Here is a 17,810-nt window from a genome sequence, read left to right as displayed (position 1 = left end):
AAACTTACGTAACAACCAGAGCCACAGCTTTTAAACGTCTACAAGGCAGCATGTCCAATGCCCAAAAGAGCACAAGGTTGCAACTGTGGCATCAAGTCCCACATTAAATGAAAATTTAAGAAAAGCAAACAAGAGTATTATCAGACTACCAAACCTTAGTAAGATTCTGTTATTTGATACTCCTACTTCTCAACTCTCTAAATTTGTTACTCAACACAGGGGAGCTTTAAAAATTAATGCCTGGGCTCCACCCAAAGCCAATTAAAATCAGAATCTCTGTGGAGCATCTATCGTTTTTTAAGCTTCCCCAACAATTCTAATGTCAGCCAGAGTTAAGAACCACTGCTTTAACAGAATTTTATGAAACAAAAATAAACAAAAATTAAAATGCATAACACAGGAAAAGTGCAGGAACACGGAGAATAAGTTAAAAGCGAAAGGGCTCACCCTTTTGCTGTATAACATTTTTTGCCTCCTGAAAGTTCCAAAGATTACTAATATTTGAATCTACATCATAACCTTATCAATTAAGCAGTTAAGAAAAAACATAAAATAAGGACTGGAAAAGATCTTTGTTACTTAACTAAAATCATCTGGTGTTAACAGTACTTTCCAATGGGGGAATGCTGTAGGGCTTCGGGCATAAAGCAATGCAGAAACAATCGCAGGGCATCACGGGGAGAGGATGAGAACTTCGGGCTCTAGCTTCCCGTGTTCTAGTCCAGAAAAAGGGGAGAGAAAGGAATGTCCATGGGAACAAGCCCTCATGCCTGAAAGGACAATTTTATTTGAACCTATTAATTTGTCACTCAAAAAGATAAAAGCAACATAAAATATGAGGTAAAGGGAAGTTGGTCTTCAAGAATTTGTCTTCAAGTTTTTACTGATAACAATAATCCTTCAAGCCTGGAGCTACTCAAAGACGAATCATGAAAAATAAGAAGAAGAATTTTATTTCAAACAGATTCAGTGGTATGTGTGCTACAGCAAAGGCTGGTTGTAGCAGTTTCCTTTCAAACCTGCACTGATGTATAAATTAGATGTTATTTGGGAATGGTTAATTTCTGGTAAAATGTAGATTCAATCCAACATTATGCCAATTTTTACATTTATTGTAGACCCTATTTTAGTACTAGAGGTTAAATTTTCATCACCAAAAAATGAGAATAACCTTACAGCTACTCCTAAGGTAATGAGCTGTGAAATTAATTCCTCACTATTGCTTTGAAAATATACCCCTAGGTTGTTAAGAGAAATTCCAACTTCATCCAAATCTGTTATTTAATTCTTCAGTCATCATCTACTGTTGGCTTGATTGTCACTCCTCTTCTTATTTGACCCCAACCAATTAAACTGCAAAATGAAAATAAAAGAAATCATGAATTTTATATCCATTTCATTATCATTACCACATAATCACATGACATAACTAGTTTTACTTGCCTATCTGCTAAGTCTAAATTTGTTTACAAAACCTGCTCCTCCAGAAAGAAAGCTCACATTATCTTCTTAGACCCAGAGAGATGGGCTCTAGCCAGAAGGAATGATAGGAAAAGCAAACAAAAAGGTGCTAGTATAAATATGCTCATCTTCACTCTTATCAAAATATACCTGCCCCTCAGAACCACTGATGAAGCAACTTCCAGTCCGCCCAAGGAACCATGCTCATACACAAACCACCTCAGTCTGATTTTTTTTTTTAAATTTCATTCTCTTTTCCTCTTTGAAAAATGTTTTTATGTTTTGTTCTGTTTTGTTTTTTAACCATTCACAGCACTTCAACAGATCACCATGGCTTGCTTTATCATGACTTTAGCTAGTAAAGGAAATTAAGAGAAGACCTAGAGGACTAGATAATCTATAAACAGATTACTCTCAAGAGCAGAGGGATTTCTGCTCCTTCTCTCTTTCAATGTCTGCTCTAGTCACTGGTCAGGCCAGACTGCTACCTCAACTGTAGCTTCTAGAACAGAACTTACCTAAGCATGGGTTAAAAACAACAAATCTAAAGAATGTAAGGATCATTCAGATGCTTCCATTTCTTTTAACATACTTGCTAATTTTTAAGCAACGTATAAAATTTCATTTGGGTAGAATCCTCTTACAATATTAGTAGACAGGGACCTCACTGGTGGTCCAGTGGCTAAGACTCTGTGCTCCCAATGCAGGGGGACCGGGTGCGATCCCTGGTCAGGGAACTAGATCCCACATGCTGCAACTAAGAGTTCACGTGCCACAGCTAAAGCTCCCGCACGCAGCAACAAAGATCCTGTGTGCCACAACTAAGACCTGGCGCAGCCAAATAAATAAATAAATATAAAAAAAAACAGTACACAGACACAAAAATATCATTCCTTTCTTTTAAAATACACTGTAAATCAGTATGTCTATAACAGCAAATAGTATAATCACACAAGAGAGTAAAATCAAGCAGGCATAAATCACCACAAAGCAGAAATGATTTACTTAAAAGAGAACAAAAAGTTTAACTCTGTTTAAATTAGAGAGTAATAATTCATATCTTCTGAACAGTAAATGGTGAGAGACCATCCTGAGGCACTGTACCAGGGAAGCCTTAATAAGGGAGGTAGGTAATGAGAAAAAAAACAAAGCCAAGGGTGATTTGAGTAATTATGGGGACAATCAGGACACAGAACAGTCTAATTTAGAGGGTTTATATGAGACAAAGCAGGAGAAACTTAAAATTCATTCAAGCAGGCTTCCAGAAAGGTCCTGAATATCAGAAAGTAGTGGGAAGCTACTAAAAATTACTGAGTACAGCATGAAAAAATGTTTTACGGAGATTAATTTTGACTGAGTACTTAAGTAACAGCGGAAGAGGCAAATTCGGAATTTTTTGCAATAACTTTTATGTGTGAAATGATGGTGGTATGGGCTATAATGAGGTCACACAGAATAGAAAGGAAACAGTAGATTCAGTAACTAACCAGGAAAAGAGAAAAGAGACAGGAGTCAACAATATGTGCATGTTTCCTAGCTCTATCCACTCGAAGCGTCCCGAAGCAACAGCACCTTAGGAGCAGCAAGCACACCTAGCACCCGTATCTGCATTTCTAATACCATTTTCCACTAAGAGGAACCAGGGCCCCCTCAGGAGAAATGACCAATTCTAAACTGGAGCAGGGGAGAGGTACAAGATGATTCCAGAACATCTTGTGCCACAAAGTAAGGAACTGTCAAAAAAACAAAAACAAACCCAATGGGGAAATATTGAGGCTTGCGCAAGTCCCAACCTGTCCATGGGGTTGCTATCTGCTTCGTAAAACAAAGCAGAGGGTTTGTCTTCTAAGAAAAGTCATCTTCTCTGAAAAAGCCTCTTATGTAGTTGGCCTTGGCATCTTCCCAAGGTAGGAGGGCAGGGACTGATTCTGGGTTTTCAGTTGAGGTAGAGAAGACAGTGGCTATTACCAGAAAGTCCAGAGCGGGATGCAGTTACCTGCAGAATGCATCACTGCTAACCAAGCCTGGGTTTCATGACAGTCATAGAAATGGATTCCTTAATAAAATACTAGGTTAAAAAAAAAGAGGAGAAATGTCAAAAGGACATAGGAGTCACCTAAAGGGTCTCTACTGGACAAATCCTCGACAATTTGGGTATCAAAATAAATAAAAACAGGTTATCACCTCACACCAGTCAGAATGGGCATCATCAGAAAATCTACGAACAACAAATGCTGGAGAGGATGTGGAGAAAAGGGAACCCTCTTGCACTGTTGGTGGGAATGTAAATTGATACAGCCACTACAGGTAGAACAGTATGGAGGTTCCTTAAAAAACTAAAAATAGAACTACCATACGACCCAGCAATCCCACTACTGGGCATATACCTGAGAAAACCATAGTTCAAAGAGTCATGTACCACAGTGTTCATTGCATCACTGTTTACAATAGCCAGGACACGGAAGCAACCTAAGTGCCCACTGACAGACAAATGGATAAAGATGTGGTACATATATACAATGGAATATTACTCAGCCATAAAAAGGAACGAAATTGGGTCATTTGTAGAGACACGGATGGATCTAGAGACTGTCATACAGAGTGAAGTAAGTCAGAAAGAGAAAAACAAATACGTGTATTAACGCATATTCGTGGAACCTAGAAAAATGGTACAGATGAACCAGTTTGCAAGGCAGAAATAGAGACAGAGATGGAGAGAACAAACTTGGCGGGGTGGGGAGGTGGTGGTGGGATGAATTGGGAGATTGGGATTGACATATATACACTAATATGTATAAAATGAACAACTAATAAGAACCTGCTGTATAAAAAATAAATAAAATTCAAAAATTCAAAATAAATAAATAAGAACAGTAATGAATCATAACCTACTGAATAAAATAGGATGCCATGAGTGCGTATTATAACTAGATAAGTAAATAACGGGGCAGAAAGAATGACAAATGATAAATGAGGAGTGGTGGAGCTGGGGGATGGGGATCACCATTTTGTAAACACTATAATCAAGCTCAGTTCAGACAAAAATCATCAGTGGATACTAAATCCAGCGGGGTGGGATTTGATGAGGAGCAGGCTATTTGCATAGAGTCGCCCCACAGAACGCTTATTTGCAAGGGTAAAAAAGAGTAACCATATAGTGGAGAAACTGGCTAACACCTTAACTGCATGATCAAAATTAACCTCAACAAGGAGGAATCAGATATCACGTGTCTCTGGCTGCAACTCCCTAAGGAGAGAATCACCACCTACACGAAAGTATTCCAACCAAGAATACGTAACCTAAACCTAATCTTAGGAAATACCAAGTAAACCCAAACTGAGCAGCAGTCTAGAAAGGAACTAGCTTGTATTCTTCAAAATTGCCAATGACAAGACAAAGAAAGGCTGAGGAAGTTCCAGATTAGAGATCAAGAGACGTGAAAACTAAATGCAGTGCGTGATCCCAGACGGGGGACACAGAGGACATTACTGGAAGAAGTGATAAAACTGGAAAAGACTGTAGATTTCAGTATTTTAACAATGTTAAACTTGTTAAGTGGTTATATAAGAGAATATCCTTGTTTTTAGGAAACATTCACCAAAGTATTAAGACATCAAGGGGCAACCTATTCCTCAAATGGTTCAGAAAAAGATAAGGGAGATATTAAACCTAAGTTCACTGGTTTTCACATAGGTTGTGTCTATCACAAATCAGGCCTAGAAATACAGATTTCTAAGTCAACTGAATAAACAGTTGAGACTTGAAACCACAGTATAGTAACTGTTGCGTTCAAGGTAAAGTGTGTTTGTGCATGTGTTAAGAAAACTGATTCTGTCTTTTTTATTAGACACTGACAAAGGCTAATAAACTTACCGCCAGTGTTTCTCAACTCTTCGGCTAAGTGCAATTTTTTCTCCTACTTCTGTGCACACAGGATTAGTCAAAACAATTTTGCCCAAATCAGCCTTGACTGCACTAACTCTTCCTCCTGTCGACAGGGATCCTATGTTCACCATAAGCACTTCATTCTTAGACAGCTTTTGCACCTAGGGAAATCAAGGGGGGAAAAATAAACCCCAAAATCAAGAAAATGCTTTCCAAATAACTGCTTATTTTCCTACCACCTTGCCAACAAAAGATGTCAGCAATTTTCCATCTCTGCCAACCTGATCTCAGCAAGACTTTTTAAAAAAATCACATGGATAATAGGAATTATCATGTCACTGTCATACATGACATGCTGTTTCCTGTTATGTTTTACTTTGAACTGACTGCCATACAGAAGTTCTCAATTTTCAGGAAGTCAAATTTATCTACCTCTTCCTTTTTCTTAATCCCATGTTAAATGAAAAGAAATGAACCTCAGAACTGGTCTTAACTTCACTGTCACTTTTTTTGGAACAGGAATTACAGAAAGCACTTACTTTTGCTGCTTTCTTGTCTCCTTCAGTGCGTACACCTAGAAGCCGTCTAAGCAGGAAATAGGAAATTTCCAGTTCTGTGAAGATCTCAGGTAAAGCTCCAACTGCACCAAGTACCTGCCCCACCATTCTGTCAGCTCGGCACAAAGTGGGGTCAATTTTCGTTCCAACTCCTAATACAAAATAAGATATACATTTTATTGTTCAACATTTTATTTCCTATAAAGCTGTTTACCCAAAAGACTTAGTCAAACAAGTACAGCATATACCTATACATTTTAATACACACTTATATTTTCATACTCATGTATTAGCTACATAGATGTGACAAAATACCTGTTTTATCTGAAGAAACAGAACTGTAAACTCATGGGTTAGTTGGGCATTTGAGAACAGAAAGATTCTCTTGATTTAAATTCTAAGCAAAGGACAAAAAGAGCTAAGAGCCTAACTCAAAAAGGAGCCTGAATATCCTTAATGAAGGTTGAAAAGATACGAAATTCATAATGAGTAGTTTTCAGGATATTTGCCTGCCATTTCTCCCCTGAAAGGCTGATCAAAAAGACAGCTTAAAGACTTTATATGATTCCTGGGATCCACTTCAAAATATTTTATCTGTATGTCTTTCAAGGAGAAGAAGAAAGAAGATACAAAGATGAGGCAAGAATAGTAAAGTAGGGCTTCCCTGGTGGCGCAGTGGTTGAGAGTCTGCCTGCCGATGCAGGGGACATGGGTTCGTGCCCCGGTCCGGGAGGATCCCACATGCCGCGGAGCGGCTGGGCCCATGAGCCATGGCCGCTGAACCTGCGCGTCCAAGCCTGTGCTCCGCAGCGGGAGAGGCCACAGCAGTGAGAGGCCCGCGTACCGCAAAAAAAAAAAAAAAAGAAGAGTAAAGTATTGGGAATTCCTGGCGGTCCAGTGGTTAGGAGTTGGTGCTCTCACTGCCATGGGCCCAGGTTCCAGGGAACTAATATCCCACAAACCGCGTAGCGTGGCCAAAGTAAAAAAAAAAAGAGTGGTAAAGTATTAACTGTTGAACCTGGGTGGTGGCTACATGACCACACATTACACTACATTACACTATTCTCTCTACTTTTATGTTTGAAAAGTTCCGTAAGTTAAATTTTAGAAGTCTCCAGAGTTTCCTTGTTTACAAAACAAACAATAAGGATAAAATTATACATGGTAAACTCCTGATTACAAGATACAATAGAAAAATGAATTATATAGCCAAACACCAGAGAACAAAAAGACAAACTCCTTCACCAAACGTTTTCTTCTTTAATCCAAAAGTTATAATACCTCTAATTCTCACTGTATCTTGCCTTTTCCTGGGTATCTGGTAATACACTATTGTATAAGATGAGAATATCCATAAATTATCTCAGTAATACCAACATAATGGAAGTTATCTTCTTTAATTCCCACCTTAGTGTAACTATGATCTGACATGATCCAGCTGACACTTGTGGGTAACTCTCCATTTGCAAAACATACATTGAAAAAAACAAAAACAAAAAACCACCACCACTCTACCCCCAAAACCATGTAGGCTAAAAAGAAAAGTATAGTCAGGTATTTTAAATGATAGGACATAAAACTTACTTTGTTACTGCTAAAAAGGAGCTACTTTAAAAACTAAACCAAGGGCTTCCCTGGTGGCGCAGTGGTTGAGAGTCTGCCTGCCGATGTGGGGGACACGGGTTCATGCCTCAGTCCGGGAAGATCCCACATGCTGCGGAGCGGCTGGGCCCGTGAGCCATGGCCGCTTAGCCTGCGCGTCCGGAGCCTGTGCTCCGCAACGGGAGAGGCCACAACAGTGAGAAGCCCGTGTATGGAAAAAAAAAACAAAAAACGAAAAGACAAAACTAAACCAAAATTCTCCTTTATGTTTAAAATTAATTTTTACAAACACATGAAACCATCTTATGACCTAAAATCAACAGCTTAACCACATATCTTCCTCTACCCCATTCAATTATTAAACATCAAATTAAAAATCTATACCTGTATGAGTAATATGTTTCTCATGAAAAGTACCATGAATATCCACAAATTAAAAACGTAGGGATGAGAGAAAAATCTTTACCAATAAGACCTCCTGGAGCAGCATACTGAAGATCATTATGCTCTGCGAAAAGTGATACAATTTTGGAAAAGATGGGTTTACACATGAGCTTTCCTTCACTGTCTTTGGAAACAATACCAGGTCTGACTTCTATCTCCTGGCCCACCTGTAAAAATATAAATTAGTGATTAGAATTTGTGGGACAACACGATTTCCATTACATACAAAAAGTCCTAACAGGAAGACCACAAAACTGAAAAGCAATCCTTTCTCTATTTCGAAGATCACTATTTAAAAAAAAAAGATATGGGAGAGATCTTCAAAACCAGAACCATCCAAATGTTTCAAACTACCTACCACACAGGCCTATCACCATATAAAATGTGCTCCATATTCACAGAAGCCTATAAAGTTAGAGGTCAAACACACTCAAAAGATATAATAGTAAACAAAGAAGTCTATATCAAGTACTAGACACCATGAAGAAAAAAATTATTTTTCAATTTGGAGTGTTCATACTATTTTCCTAATTAAGACAAGAGAAAAACAAACAAAATAAAAACACAACAACCAAAACCTAGTTTACCTTTAATACTCCTTTTAGAATACTACCACCAGCTACACCCCCCTTAAGGTCATCAACTTCACAGCCAGGTTTGTTGACATCAAAGGATCTAATAACTAAAAAAAACAAAACAAATTAAAGCCAATTCTATTCACATTAACTTCAGAAAAATCTGATTAAGTTAACTTCTCTAAAATAGTAGACACGTAAGATTTATACAAGGGGGACTTTGTGACAAAATCTAATATTATTCCAACTAAGTATACTGCAACCTTAATTACGATGGAAAAAGTGGAAATAACTTAAAAGTTCATTGATAGGACGCATATTATGGTACACCCATAGTATGGAGTATCACGCAGCTATTAAAAAAGAACGTTAGAGCACATGTAATGATGTGGAAGGATAACCTTCGTATATTGTTAAGGAAAAAAGAAAAAACTAGCTATGCATAGTATGATCCCACTTCCACAAACAAAAACTAAAACAAGAAATGTGTATATGTTTATACATGATGACATGAACAAAGAGAAAGGTGCGGGAATAGTACACACCAACTGTTAACTTTGGTTACTTCAGGGCTAAGAGGCGAGGCAGGGAGACTGTAGACCTTTGTCTTCATATACCTCTATATTATATGATTTCTGCATTAAAAATGTAGTTTTAAAACTTCAAAACAACCCTAGGATTGGACTTCCCTGGTGGTGCAGTGGTTAAGAATCCACCTGCCAATGCAGGGCACAAGGGTTCAATCCCTGGTCCGGGAAGATCCCACATGCCACAGAGCAACTAAGCCCGTGCGTCACAACTACTGAGCCTGCACTCTAGAGCCCATGAGCCACAACTACTGAGCCCACGAGCCACAACTACTGAGCCAGTGCGCCTAGAGCCCATGCTCCGCAATGAGAAGCCTGTGCACCACAACGAAGAGTAGCCCCGGCTCGCCGCAACTAGAGAAAGCCCACACACAGCAACAAAGACCCAACACAGCCAAAAGATTAATTAATTGATTAATTAATTAAAAACGAAAAACAAAAAACCCCACAACCCTAGAACTATGTGACCTGCACTTCGGTCCTGAGAGCAGTGATCATTAACAAGGGGTACACATCACAATCACCCAAGAGAACCCTTCCCACAACACACAGAGGGGAGGCCTGGATGAAGGGAGGGGTTCAAATGTCTGTTTTGAAAAGGCTCCTATATCTATGTAGAAATCATGAGTTTAGATGATCAAATTATACCAATATTGGTACTATGCACTTAAATAAGTTGAAAGAGATGAAAATCTTCATTAATGGTGCAATGAAATAATTTGTATGGAAATTCTAATATCCTGCTCCTGACTAAAACATAATTCCATACAGAATAATGCATTACTCCATCTCAATCACATAACATATCACATACCAAGCACAAAAAGACCAGAAGTTCCTTCTGTATTCGAAACTTTCTCTCATCAGTAATGCAATCTAGTACTGCTAATACAATCTCAGAATTAACTGAGTTCAAAAAAAATTTTATGGAGATTGTAATTTATTATCACCTCTGCAGAAATCATTGCTAATTCCCTTAAAGAGGAATCACCAATGTGGAAAAGATCAGACAAAATCCTACCACTTACCAATAAGTCGGGGTTCTGAAGTAAAGTCTCTTGGGGGTACTGGAATTTTCTTTACTATGTACTCACAGACAACTTCAATATTGTATTTTAGCTGAGCAGAAATTGGAATAATAGGAGCTCCTTCTGCTACTGTACCTATAAGACAAAATTCAGAAAGATCAAAATTCTTGTTTTACAGAACTTGTTCTTTACATATTATAGGAAACAGTTAAGATTACTAAAATAGATGCCTAAACATCCCCAAATACCAGCAACAGGTAGAAAATGATAATTCTTTTTAGAAAAGTGTCAGTATTCTATGTGTTTTTGCTCCTGAAAATGAATACTATTGCATTTAAGGGAAAAAAAAGTCAAAATATATTAATAGATATATTTAATACACCAAAATGATAAAACTGCTCAAAAGAAGAAAATACTAACACTTCTAGGAAAGAGCACTTTACTAGTTGAAAGATTTCTGATAACATGTAATTAACTTCCCAATAAATGTCAAGATAAATTATAGACTCTGCTAATCAAAGACTGATGGCATATATAGTATTTGCTCCTTATTAATTAAACGTCAAACAGGCTGGTGAAAGAAACGGACCAAACACAATGAGGTTTTAATCAAAATGATTTATTCTTTTTTGTTATGAGAGAACTGGGTGCATAGGAAATCAACCTTTCTAGCAAGAAAAACAAGGCTAAGAGAGGATCAAATGTCAATAATAAGATGTCTTCCCTGAAATGAAAAACACTGCTGTTAGAGGAAAGGAACACTAAAAGATAAAATAAATCATTGTCAGTTTCAATTCTAAAAGTAGCTACTCAGTAAGAACAGTGTAAGACTGAAGGTTTTTTTTAATGGATTTTTTTTTAAATTAATTAATTAATTATTTTGGCCATGTCGCGTGGCTTGCGGGATCTTAGTTCCCTGACCAGGGATTGAACCCACTCCCTCGGCAGTGAAAGTGCAGAATCCTAACCACTGGACCGCCAGGGAATTCCGAAGACTTATGGGTTTTTTTTGTTTGTTTGTTTTTTTAAATGCTTTTGTTTATTTTACTATCACTGAGGAGGATTTTTATTAGATATTATGGCTTCTTACCTTGTACAAATGCAAGGATCTGTTCATACTGTTCTTTAGCCTGGCTTTCTTTTACCAAATCAATTTTATTTTGTAGAATCAAAATATGTTTCAGTTTCATGATTTCTATAGCAGCCAGGTGTTCAGAAGTCTGGGGCTGAGGACAAGACTCATTACCAGCTAAATGATAAAGAATAAAAAAGATGCATGAGAATTAACTAGAAATATCTGTCAGAATAGGCAAATCCATAAGAGACAGAAGGCAGGTTAGTGGTTGCCAGGGACTGAGGGAAAGGGGGATCAGAGTGATTGCTTAATGGGCACCGGGTTTCCTTTTGGGGTGATGAAAATGTTCCAGAACTAGACAGTGCTGACACTTGTAGAACACTGTGAATGTACTTAATATCACTGAATTGTATACTTTAAATGGCTAAAATGCTAAATTTTGTGTTATGTGTATTGTACTACCAAAAAAACACTAGCTGACATCTAAAAAAGGAAACGCTTGAATGCCCTAGCCCTACTCAAGGCAAAAGTCCTGGATCGTTGCCGAGCATCCACCTTTGCCCCTGCTTCATCCACTGTGTCTGGATTCACTGGAGCCTCCTGATCATTTGGCTCTCTTCCCTGGTCCTAAGCCAAAAGCTTGGACTCAACAAGTTTGACATCTCAGGGTCTGCCCTTAGCTTTTGCTCAGGCATAAGGAAGAGCCCTCTGGCTCTGTCTAGTCTTAGAGACGTTCTGGCCCAGTCAAGCTCCTGAGAGGCAGAGAGTAATTAAGGGAAGACACTTAACACAGTCCATGAATTTCAGCTACTATCAGAGGCTACTCCCTAACAAACCGAGGGAAGAACACTAAAAACAACCACTGGTATTATAAAGAAATAGGTATGTTTTTTGGGCATCTTAATGACCATCCTAAGTGATGATGTTCAGGTGTCCTGTACTATATCCACTCGGCATACTTTTAAAAATTATATCCCATAGCAACAAAATCTCTTGACAGCCCACATAAGGAAGGTGGCACAACACCAGCCTTGAAAACCCCAATTCATCTAGACTTCAGCACTTATTATGAATGAGATTTGCATCTAAATAAAACCATTATACACCAGTGTTGCAGTAGACAACTCAAAGATGCACACAAAAAAATACATGCACTTTTACATGTAAATATAAAACTAATAAATCATTTCATGTGATCTAAGGGGAGAAAATGCACTATTGATTTTTTCAAATATATACTACCAAAAGAATTCTCACAAGACATCTGCCCTAGGTCTATCTTTACTATTTTGTGATAGTTGGTAGACAAGGATATCATCCTGGTTGACATGTTAGTTCCCATTTCCGTCACCTTTAGGTACTGGATGTGGCCCTTAAAGGCCTTAGTTTCCCTTTAAATAGTCCATCTTGGATTTGCTCCACAATGATTTGTCCAAACCAGTTCTGACGTATTTACCTATCAACAGAAGAGCTGCATCCATCACTGCGGCACCATTCAGCATAGTAGCCATCAAAATATCGTGGCCAGGACAGTCAACAAAGGAAACATGTCTAACAATTAAAAAACAGCAATCAGTCCTAAGATCAATCAATACTTCAACATTCAAGTTACAGATTTCCTAAAATTAAATCCCTTTATATATAGAATATGAATATTACATATAAATATGAAATAAGAATATGGAAATAATTTTTATTTCTGTAAAGTCAAGTGGTTACAGGACTTGGTGTTTCTAGACCTCAGAAATAAGATTACCTACTGGCTCAATTATACTTCAAAAACAAACAAACAAAAAAACTCATAGAAAAAGAGATCAGATTTGTGATTACCAGATCTGTGGTTACCAGAGGTGGGGGATGGAGGAAGGGGGAATCAAATGAAAGCAGTCAAAAGGTACACACTTTCAGTTATAAGATAAATAAGTACTAGAAATATGACATACAATATAATATAGTTAACACCACTGTTTGTTACACATGAAAGTTAACAGAATAAATCTTAAGAGTTCTCATCATAAGGAAAAAATTTTTTTTCTACTCATTTAAGTTTATATGATGATGGATGTTCACTAAACTTATTGTGATCATCATTTTACGACGTATGTAAGTCAAATCATTATGCTGTACACCTTAAGCTTATACAGTTCTATATGTCAATTATATCTCAATAAAACTGGAGGGAAAAAAATATGAAAAGAACAACAACAAAAATTACCTACTGGCTGAGAGTAAAATCACTGCAGATCATTACAAAGCAAATGAAATTAGCTATGTGTAGAAATAACTGGATACAAAAACTCCCAAATCCAATTAAAGTGAATATGGTATAAAGTATATACTGGGAATGTCATTGATTTGAATGCTAAACCAGTGTTAACAGAATGGGCAGTGCCATCTGAAAAAATTTGCCAAAAACTTCTCTAGCATCTTGAAAAGCTGGAATTGCCCATCTGAAGTGCAGATGGCAGCACCATTTAAACAAAATTATGCTACTCATTCGGAATCATTATTTTTAATAATTGTATGCTCACACTCACGATCTAAAATAGGGGCAGCAGACTGGCCCACTGCCATAACCACTCATGCACATCATGTCTGCTTTCACAACACAATAGCAGAGATGAGTAGTTGCAAAGAGAATCTATGGTCTGCAAAGCTGAAAATATTTACTATTGGGCCCTTTGCAGGAAAAGTTTGCTGATATCTGATAAGGGCCACAAGTAGGGCGAGGCAAGTGAGCCACTCGCCCTAGGTGCAAAATTTAAGGGGGTGCCCAAAAAAACCCAGTAATCAAAACAAACAATATTTAAACTTAATATTTAAAAAAAACAAAGTTCATGCAAAACATCCATGATGAACAAAATATCAAAAATTTAAATGAAAACAGGATCAGCAACAATGCCACGCCAAAAGCAAATCAACCAAAAAACCCCAAGTGATAATGAAAAGGAAAACACTAGTAGTTTGAGCTGTCAAGGAACTGAGATCCCACAAGCTGCACGGTGGGGCCAAAAAAAAATTTTTTTTAATTTAAAAATAAATAAATAAATAATACTATTTATCTTGATTACCGAGGCTCTTTTTCTTTTCTTTTCTTTTTAAAGCTTCTCCCTCCCCTTAAACTTTGGGCTTCATTCACCTCTCCCTAGTCCCAGCTCTGCCCCAATCTACAATTTCTTTGTGGAATATCCCCAACCCCCATAAACATCGCTGGGTGGATGACAGTATCCTCTAATAAAGAATAAGTATACGCAATCATATTCAGAAAACAGATGGGTAACAAGCCCATGTATTTAAAAAACGTGATTAAGAATGGCTTTGTTCTCCTCTAAGAAACAGAAACAACACCGTTTAAGAGAAATTTATGAGGTCTGGCAAAAAGAATCCTTTAAATCCAATGAGCCGTGTTTCCCTCCATTTCATTCTGCTTATGTGATACTTTTCCTTTGGAGAACTTACATGTACATCTCTTAATGTAGGTTTAAATACTTGACTTTTCAAATTATTGTCATTATGGACAAGAAAAACAAAATAATGCAAAAATAAAGCCATTCAACAATTAGGTTCACTGTTTAAAGTCTCAGTTAAATATTTCAAAAAGCACAAATCACACAACAACAAAATATGAAGTGTAAAGTGTTTTTAGCAGAAAAGAGGTCACCTGACTAATTTGAAGTTCCCTTTGGTCCCTGGAATATCTGTAGGAAACTCATCGGGTGTACTACTTCCACAGGATCTGTAACATTCTGGCCGAGGACAACTTGGGTCGTCAAGTTTATAAATCTAAAAGTTCCAATGAAAAAAAGACTTGGATTTGTTATCTGCACATTCAACAATTAAAGTTAGTTTCTAATTTCACTGTACACAGCTCACCTTAGCATTAGCATAGCCAAGTTTGATTGTAATATTTCTTTCTAGTTCATTTTTGAACCTGACAGTGTGAACTCCAGAAATAGCTTTTACAACCGTAGACTTCCCATGAGCTACATGACCAATTGTACCTATAGACAAAGTACAAAAAATTAATTCATGTGCATTCAGTTACACAACATATTTTTCAGTTTTAGAGTAGAAAACCCAAAGCCATAACTCACTGTAAACATCAATGGAAAACTAATAGTGACTTCAATTTCTCCTCCTACACATCCTCGATTACAAAAAACTTACTCTGATACAGGACTGAGGAGAACTTTCCATGTAACCGACAACCTTGTTTTAAACCATACTCAGCATAATAAAAGCCATCCATCTTATGTTTTTACTCACAGAAAAGAATGCCTTCATTTAAAATAAACACTTGGTAAAAAGTACGTGAAATCTTGTATATCAAGAAACTTTCCAGCATTTTCAGAGTGAAGTAAATAGGTATGAGGAGCCCTCACACAACAAAAAGGAATCCATGAAAACAAAGAAAACAACTCAGGTATCATTACGGTAATGCTGTCAAGGGTAGCACATATCTTATAAGTTGTTTTTTTTTTATCTTATAAGTTTTTAACAGCCTCATTAGTAGAGCCTTACTTTTAACTAGGCTTTACTGTGTTGTTTGTGCAGACTCTCAAATACCCCAAATTTACAATCAGTCAACATAACTTCTTCTCTAAAGTTCTATGTGCCAATTAAGAAAAAAAATTATCTAGTTAGTAATAGCTTATATATCAAACAAAACTTCCGCAAACTCTGCCCTTGCAATAACCCTGTGTGGCAAGTACAGTCGCGTTTCCCTCTTTTCTTTAAAATGCTACGTGACTACAATCACCTTATGCTGTTAAACTTTTCTTATGTATTTATCGCTTCTTCTCACCTAGTCTGTAAGCTAGGCACGCGCAACATGGGCTTCCCAAAAATATCTAGCAGGTGCTTGGCTCGCAAGAGCTGAACATCTATTTATTGAATATCTGCATCTTCATGTAATTCAGGCAATCACACAAAGGGAGAGGTTAAAATTAGTGGCCGGAGATCAATTAAGTCAGGTCTCCAAGTTATTCTTATCTTACCTATATTAATTGTGGCCTGTCTGCTGATAACTTCATGTGAAAGTGGCGTCAACTTGGTAACATCCTGCAATCAAACATTTTTATTTTAAATCGCTGTACATAAGACAAATCACAACTTTGACTTTACATTTGCTACCTACAGCTCTCTACCATTTGAATAGCCCTCTTCTACTTCTAAAGCGCTTTTTCTGTACAAGCAACCTTGCATTCTGATGACTGGGAAGCCCTAAAAGTCCTTCATCGTTACACACTGCCTATGGGGGATGTGGAAGCTTGAGGTCCCCCAACCTTGAGAGCATTAGCACTAAGGACAGTGTAGATACTCCCTTCCCAGACCTTCCGAACTAAAAAGCCTTAATGATACTTAACACTGTGACTTTCCAGCCGAATGATTCGGGAGGCTCGGGGTCTCACAACCGCATAGCCTCATTCCCAGCTCGCATACTAGCAGAGAAGCATGGGGCGGCGCGAGCACGACTTAGGGCGCCGGGCTCCGGGTCTCCCTCCTAACCCATGCTCCCGACAGCCCGGCACTGCCTCGTCTCAAAGCCTCCCGGAAGGCCCGGTCATCCCCACTCCTGAGCTCCTTCAGCATCCTGCCAGAGCGATGACTTACCAAAGTGTTGAGATCTTGCCGAGACAGGTGCGGCTGCCCTAAAGTCACACCAGCCTCACCCCCCGCCATCTTGCCCGGAGAGGAAGGAAGTCGTCCGGGTGGCTGCCTGACCGTTCGCAAGCCCCCTGGTGCAGGGCGGGGCAGCGGAGGCGGGAGGGCCGACTAGGGCCCAGGCCTGGGAGAGGAGGATGGCCGGTGCAGCGGAGGCCTCACTGCTTGGACTTTTCTCCCCATGGATTTGTACAGTGCCTGCCGGCAGGCTGACTAAAATACACAAGGCCAGTTTCAGGATCTATTCGCGACAGACCTGTTGCATATTTGTGCAGGCAACGATGAGGGCAGCCCTAAAAAAGGCCCCTTGCTAGGCAGGCGATGCAACCGACGCGCGCGCTGGGGAGGGTGTAGCCATTTCCGCTTCCCGTGGGGCGGGCCAAAAGAATTTCCCGAAACCTGGGATTCTTATCTGGGGTGTGAAGATAGACGCTGGGAATGTCGTTCTTTACCGATTTCTATAATTTAGTAAGGCGAGATCAGCTCCGGGTTCGGCCGGGGCCCTTGGCCGGAAAGTGGCCGCGCACCGAACTGGCGGTGGGGAGGGCGCCCTCACGCGGAGGTTCCGCGGCCCAGGGAGGGCAAAAGCAAAGTCTCTAACTTGCTCTCGGAGAGAGCTTTCTAGAGCCAGGGAGGTGGTCCATGGTGGCGCTAATGGAGCTAGCACTGGATAGAAGTTAGGTGTCGTGAGAGCGCCCCAATTTTTTTTAAGCCGATCCGAATTTCCATCTCTATTTTCTTTACTCTTTCTTGTTTCTAAATATTCAATGTACTTTTTCTGCAGCTAATGAAAAGTGAAGGTCTTCAAATGTCATGTTTGAGAGTACAGATAGTATTCAGTGGAAATTGGGAGTCATCAAATGCTTTTTTATCCCAAGAACATAAAACAATCTGTACATACATATTTTTTGTAAATCTTAAATGTAAGAAA

At 38.6% G+C, this 17,810-nt stretch overlaps 1 protein-coding gene across 1 annotated transcript; it reads right to left on the bottom strand.

The window, feature by feature from the left end:
* Window positions 1-767: 767 nt before the first annotated feature.
* EIF2S3 (eukaryotic translation initiation factor 2 subunit gamma) lies at window positions 768-16,915 on the bottom strand. The gene is made up of 12 exons (XM_082680960.1): window positions 16,829-16,915; window positions 16,213-16,276; window positions 15,089-15,216; window positions 14,877-14,998; window positions 12,672-12,766; window positions 11,231-11,389; window positions 10,141-10,275; window positions 8,538-8,632; window positions 7,973-8,117; window positions 5,887-6,056; window positions 5,336-5,508; window positions 768-1,353 (listed from the first exon to the last, which is right to left on the bottom strand). The coding sequence occupies exons 1-12, from the start codon at window positions 16,895-16,897 to the stop codon at window positions 1,290-1,292; spliced, it is 1,419 nt and encodes a 472-aa protein (XP_082537086.1). The 5' UTR covers window positions 16,898-16,915; the 3' UTR covers window positions 768-1,289.
* Between the last annotated feature and the right edge of the window lie 895 nt (window positions 16,916-17,810).

This window comes from Grampus griseus (genome assembly GCF_964374135.1).
Source record: "Grampus griseus genome assembly, chromosome: X".
NCBI lineage: Eukaryota > Metazoa > Chordata > Mammalia > Artiodactyla > Delphinidae > Grampus > Grampus griseus.
Note: the sequence above shows the minus strand (reverse complement) of the source record. Positions and strands in the feature narration are given on the sequence as shown.

Coding starts and splice junctions, on each gene's coding strand:
- EIF2S3 (XM_082680960.1), bottom strand. CDS start 16,897: ATGGCGGGGGGTGAGGCTGGTGTGACTTTAGGGCAGCCGCACCTGTCT. Junction 11,390..12,671: donor TGCAGCTCTTCTGTTGATAG/GTAAATACGTCA, acceptor TTTATCATTTAG/CTGGTAATGAGTCTTGTCCT. Junction 5,509..5,886: donor GAGACAAGAAAGCAGCAAAA/GTAAGTGCTTTC, acceptor TGATTTCCCTAG/GTGCAAAAGCTGTCTAAGAA.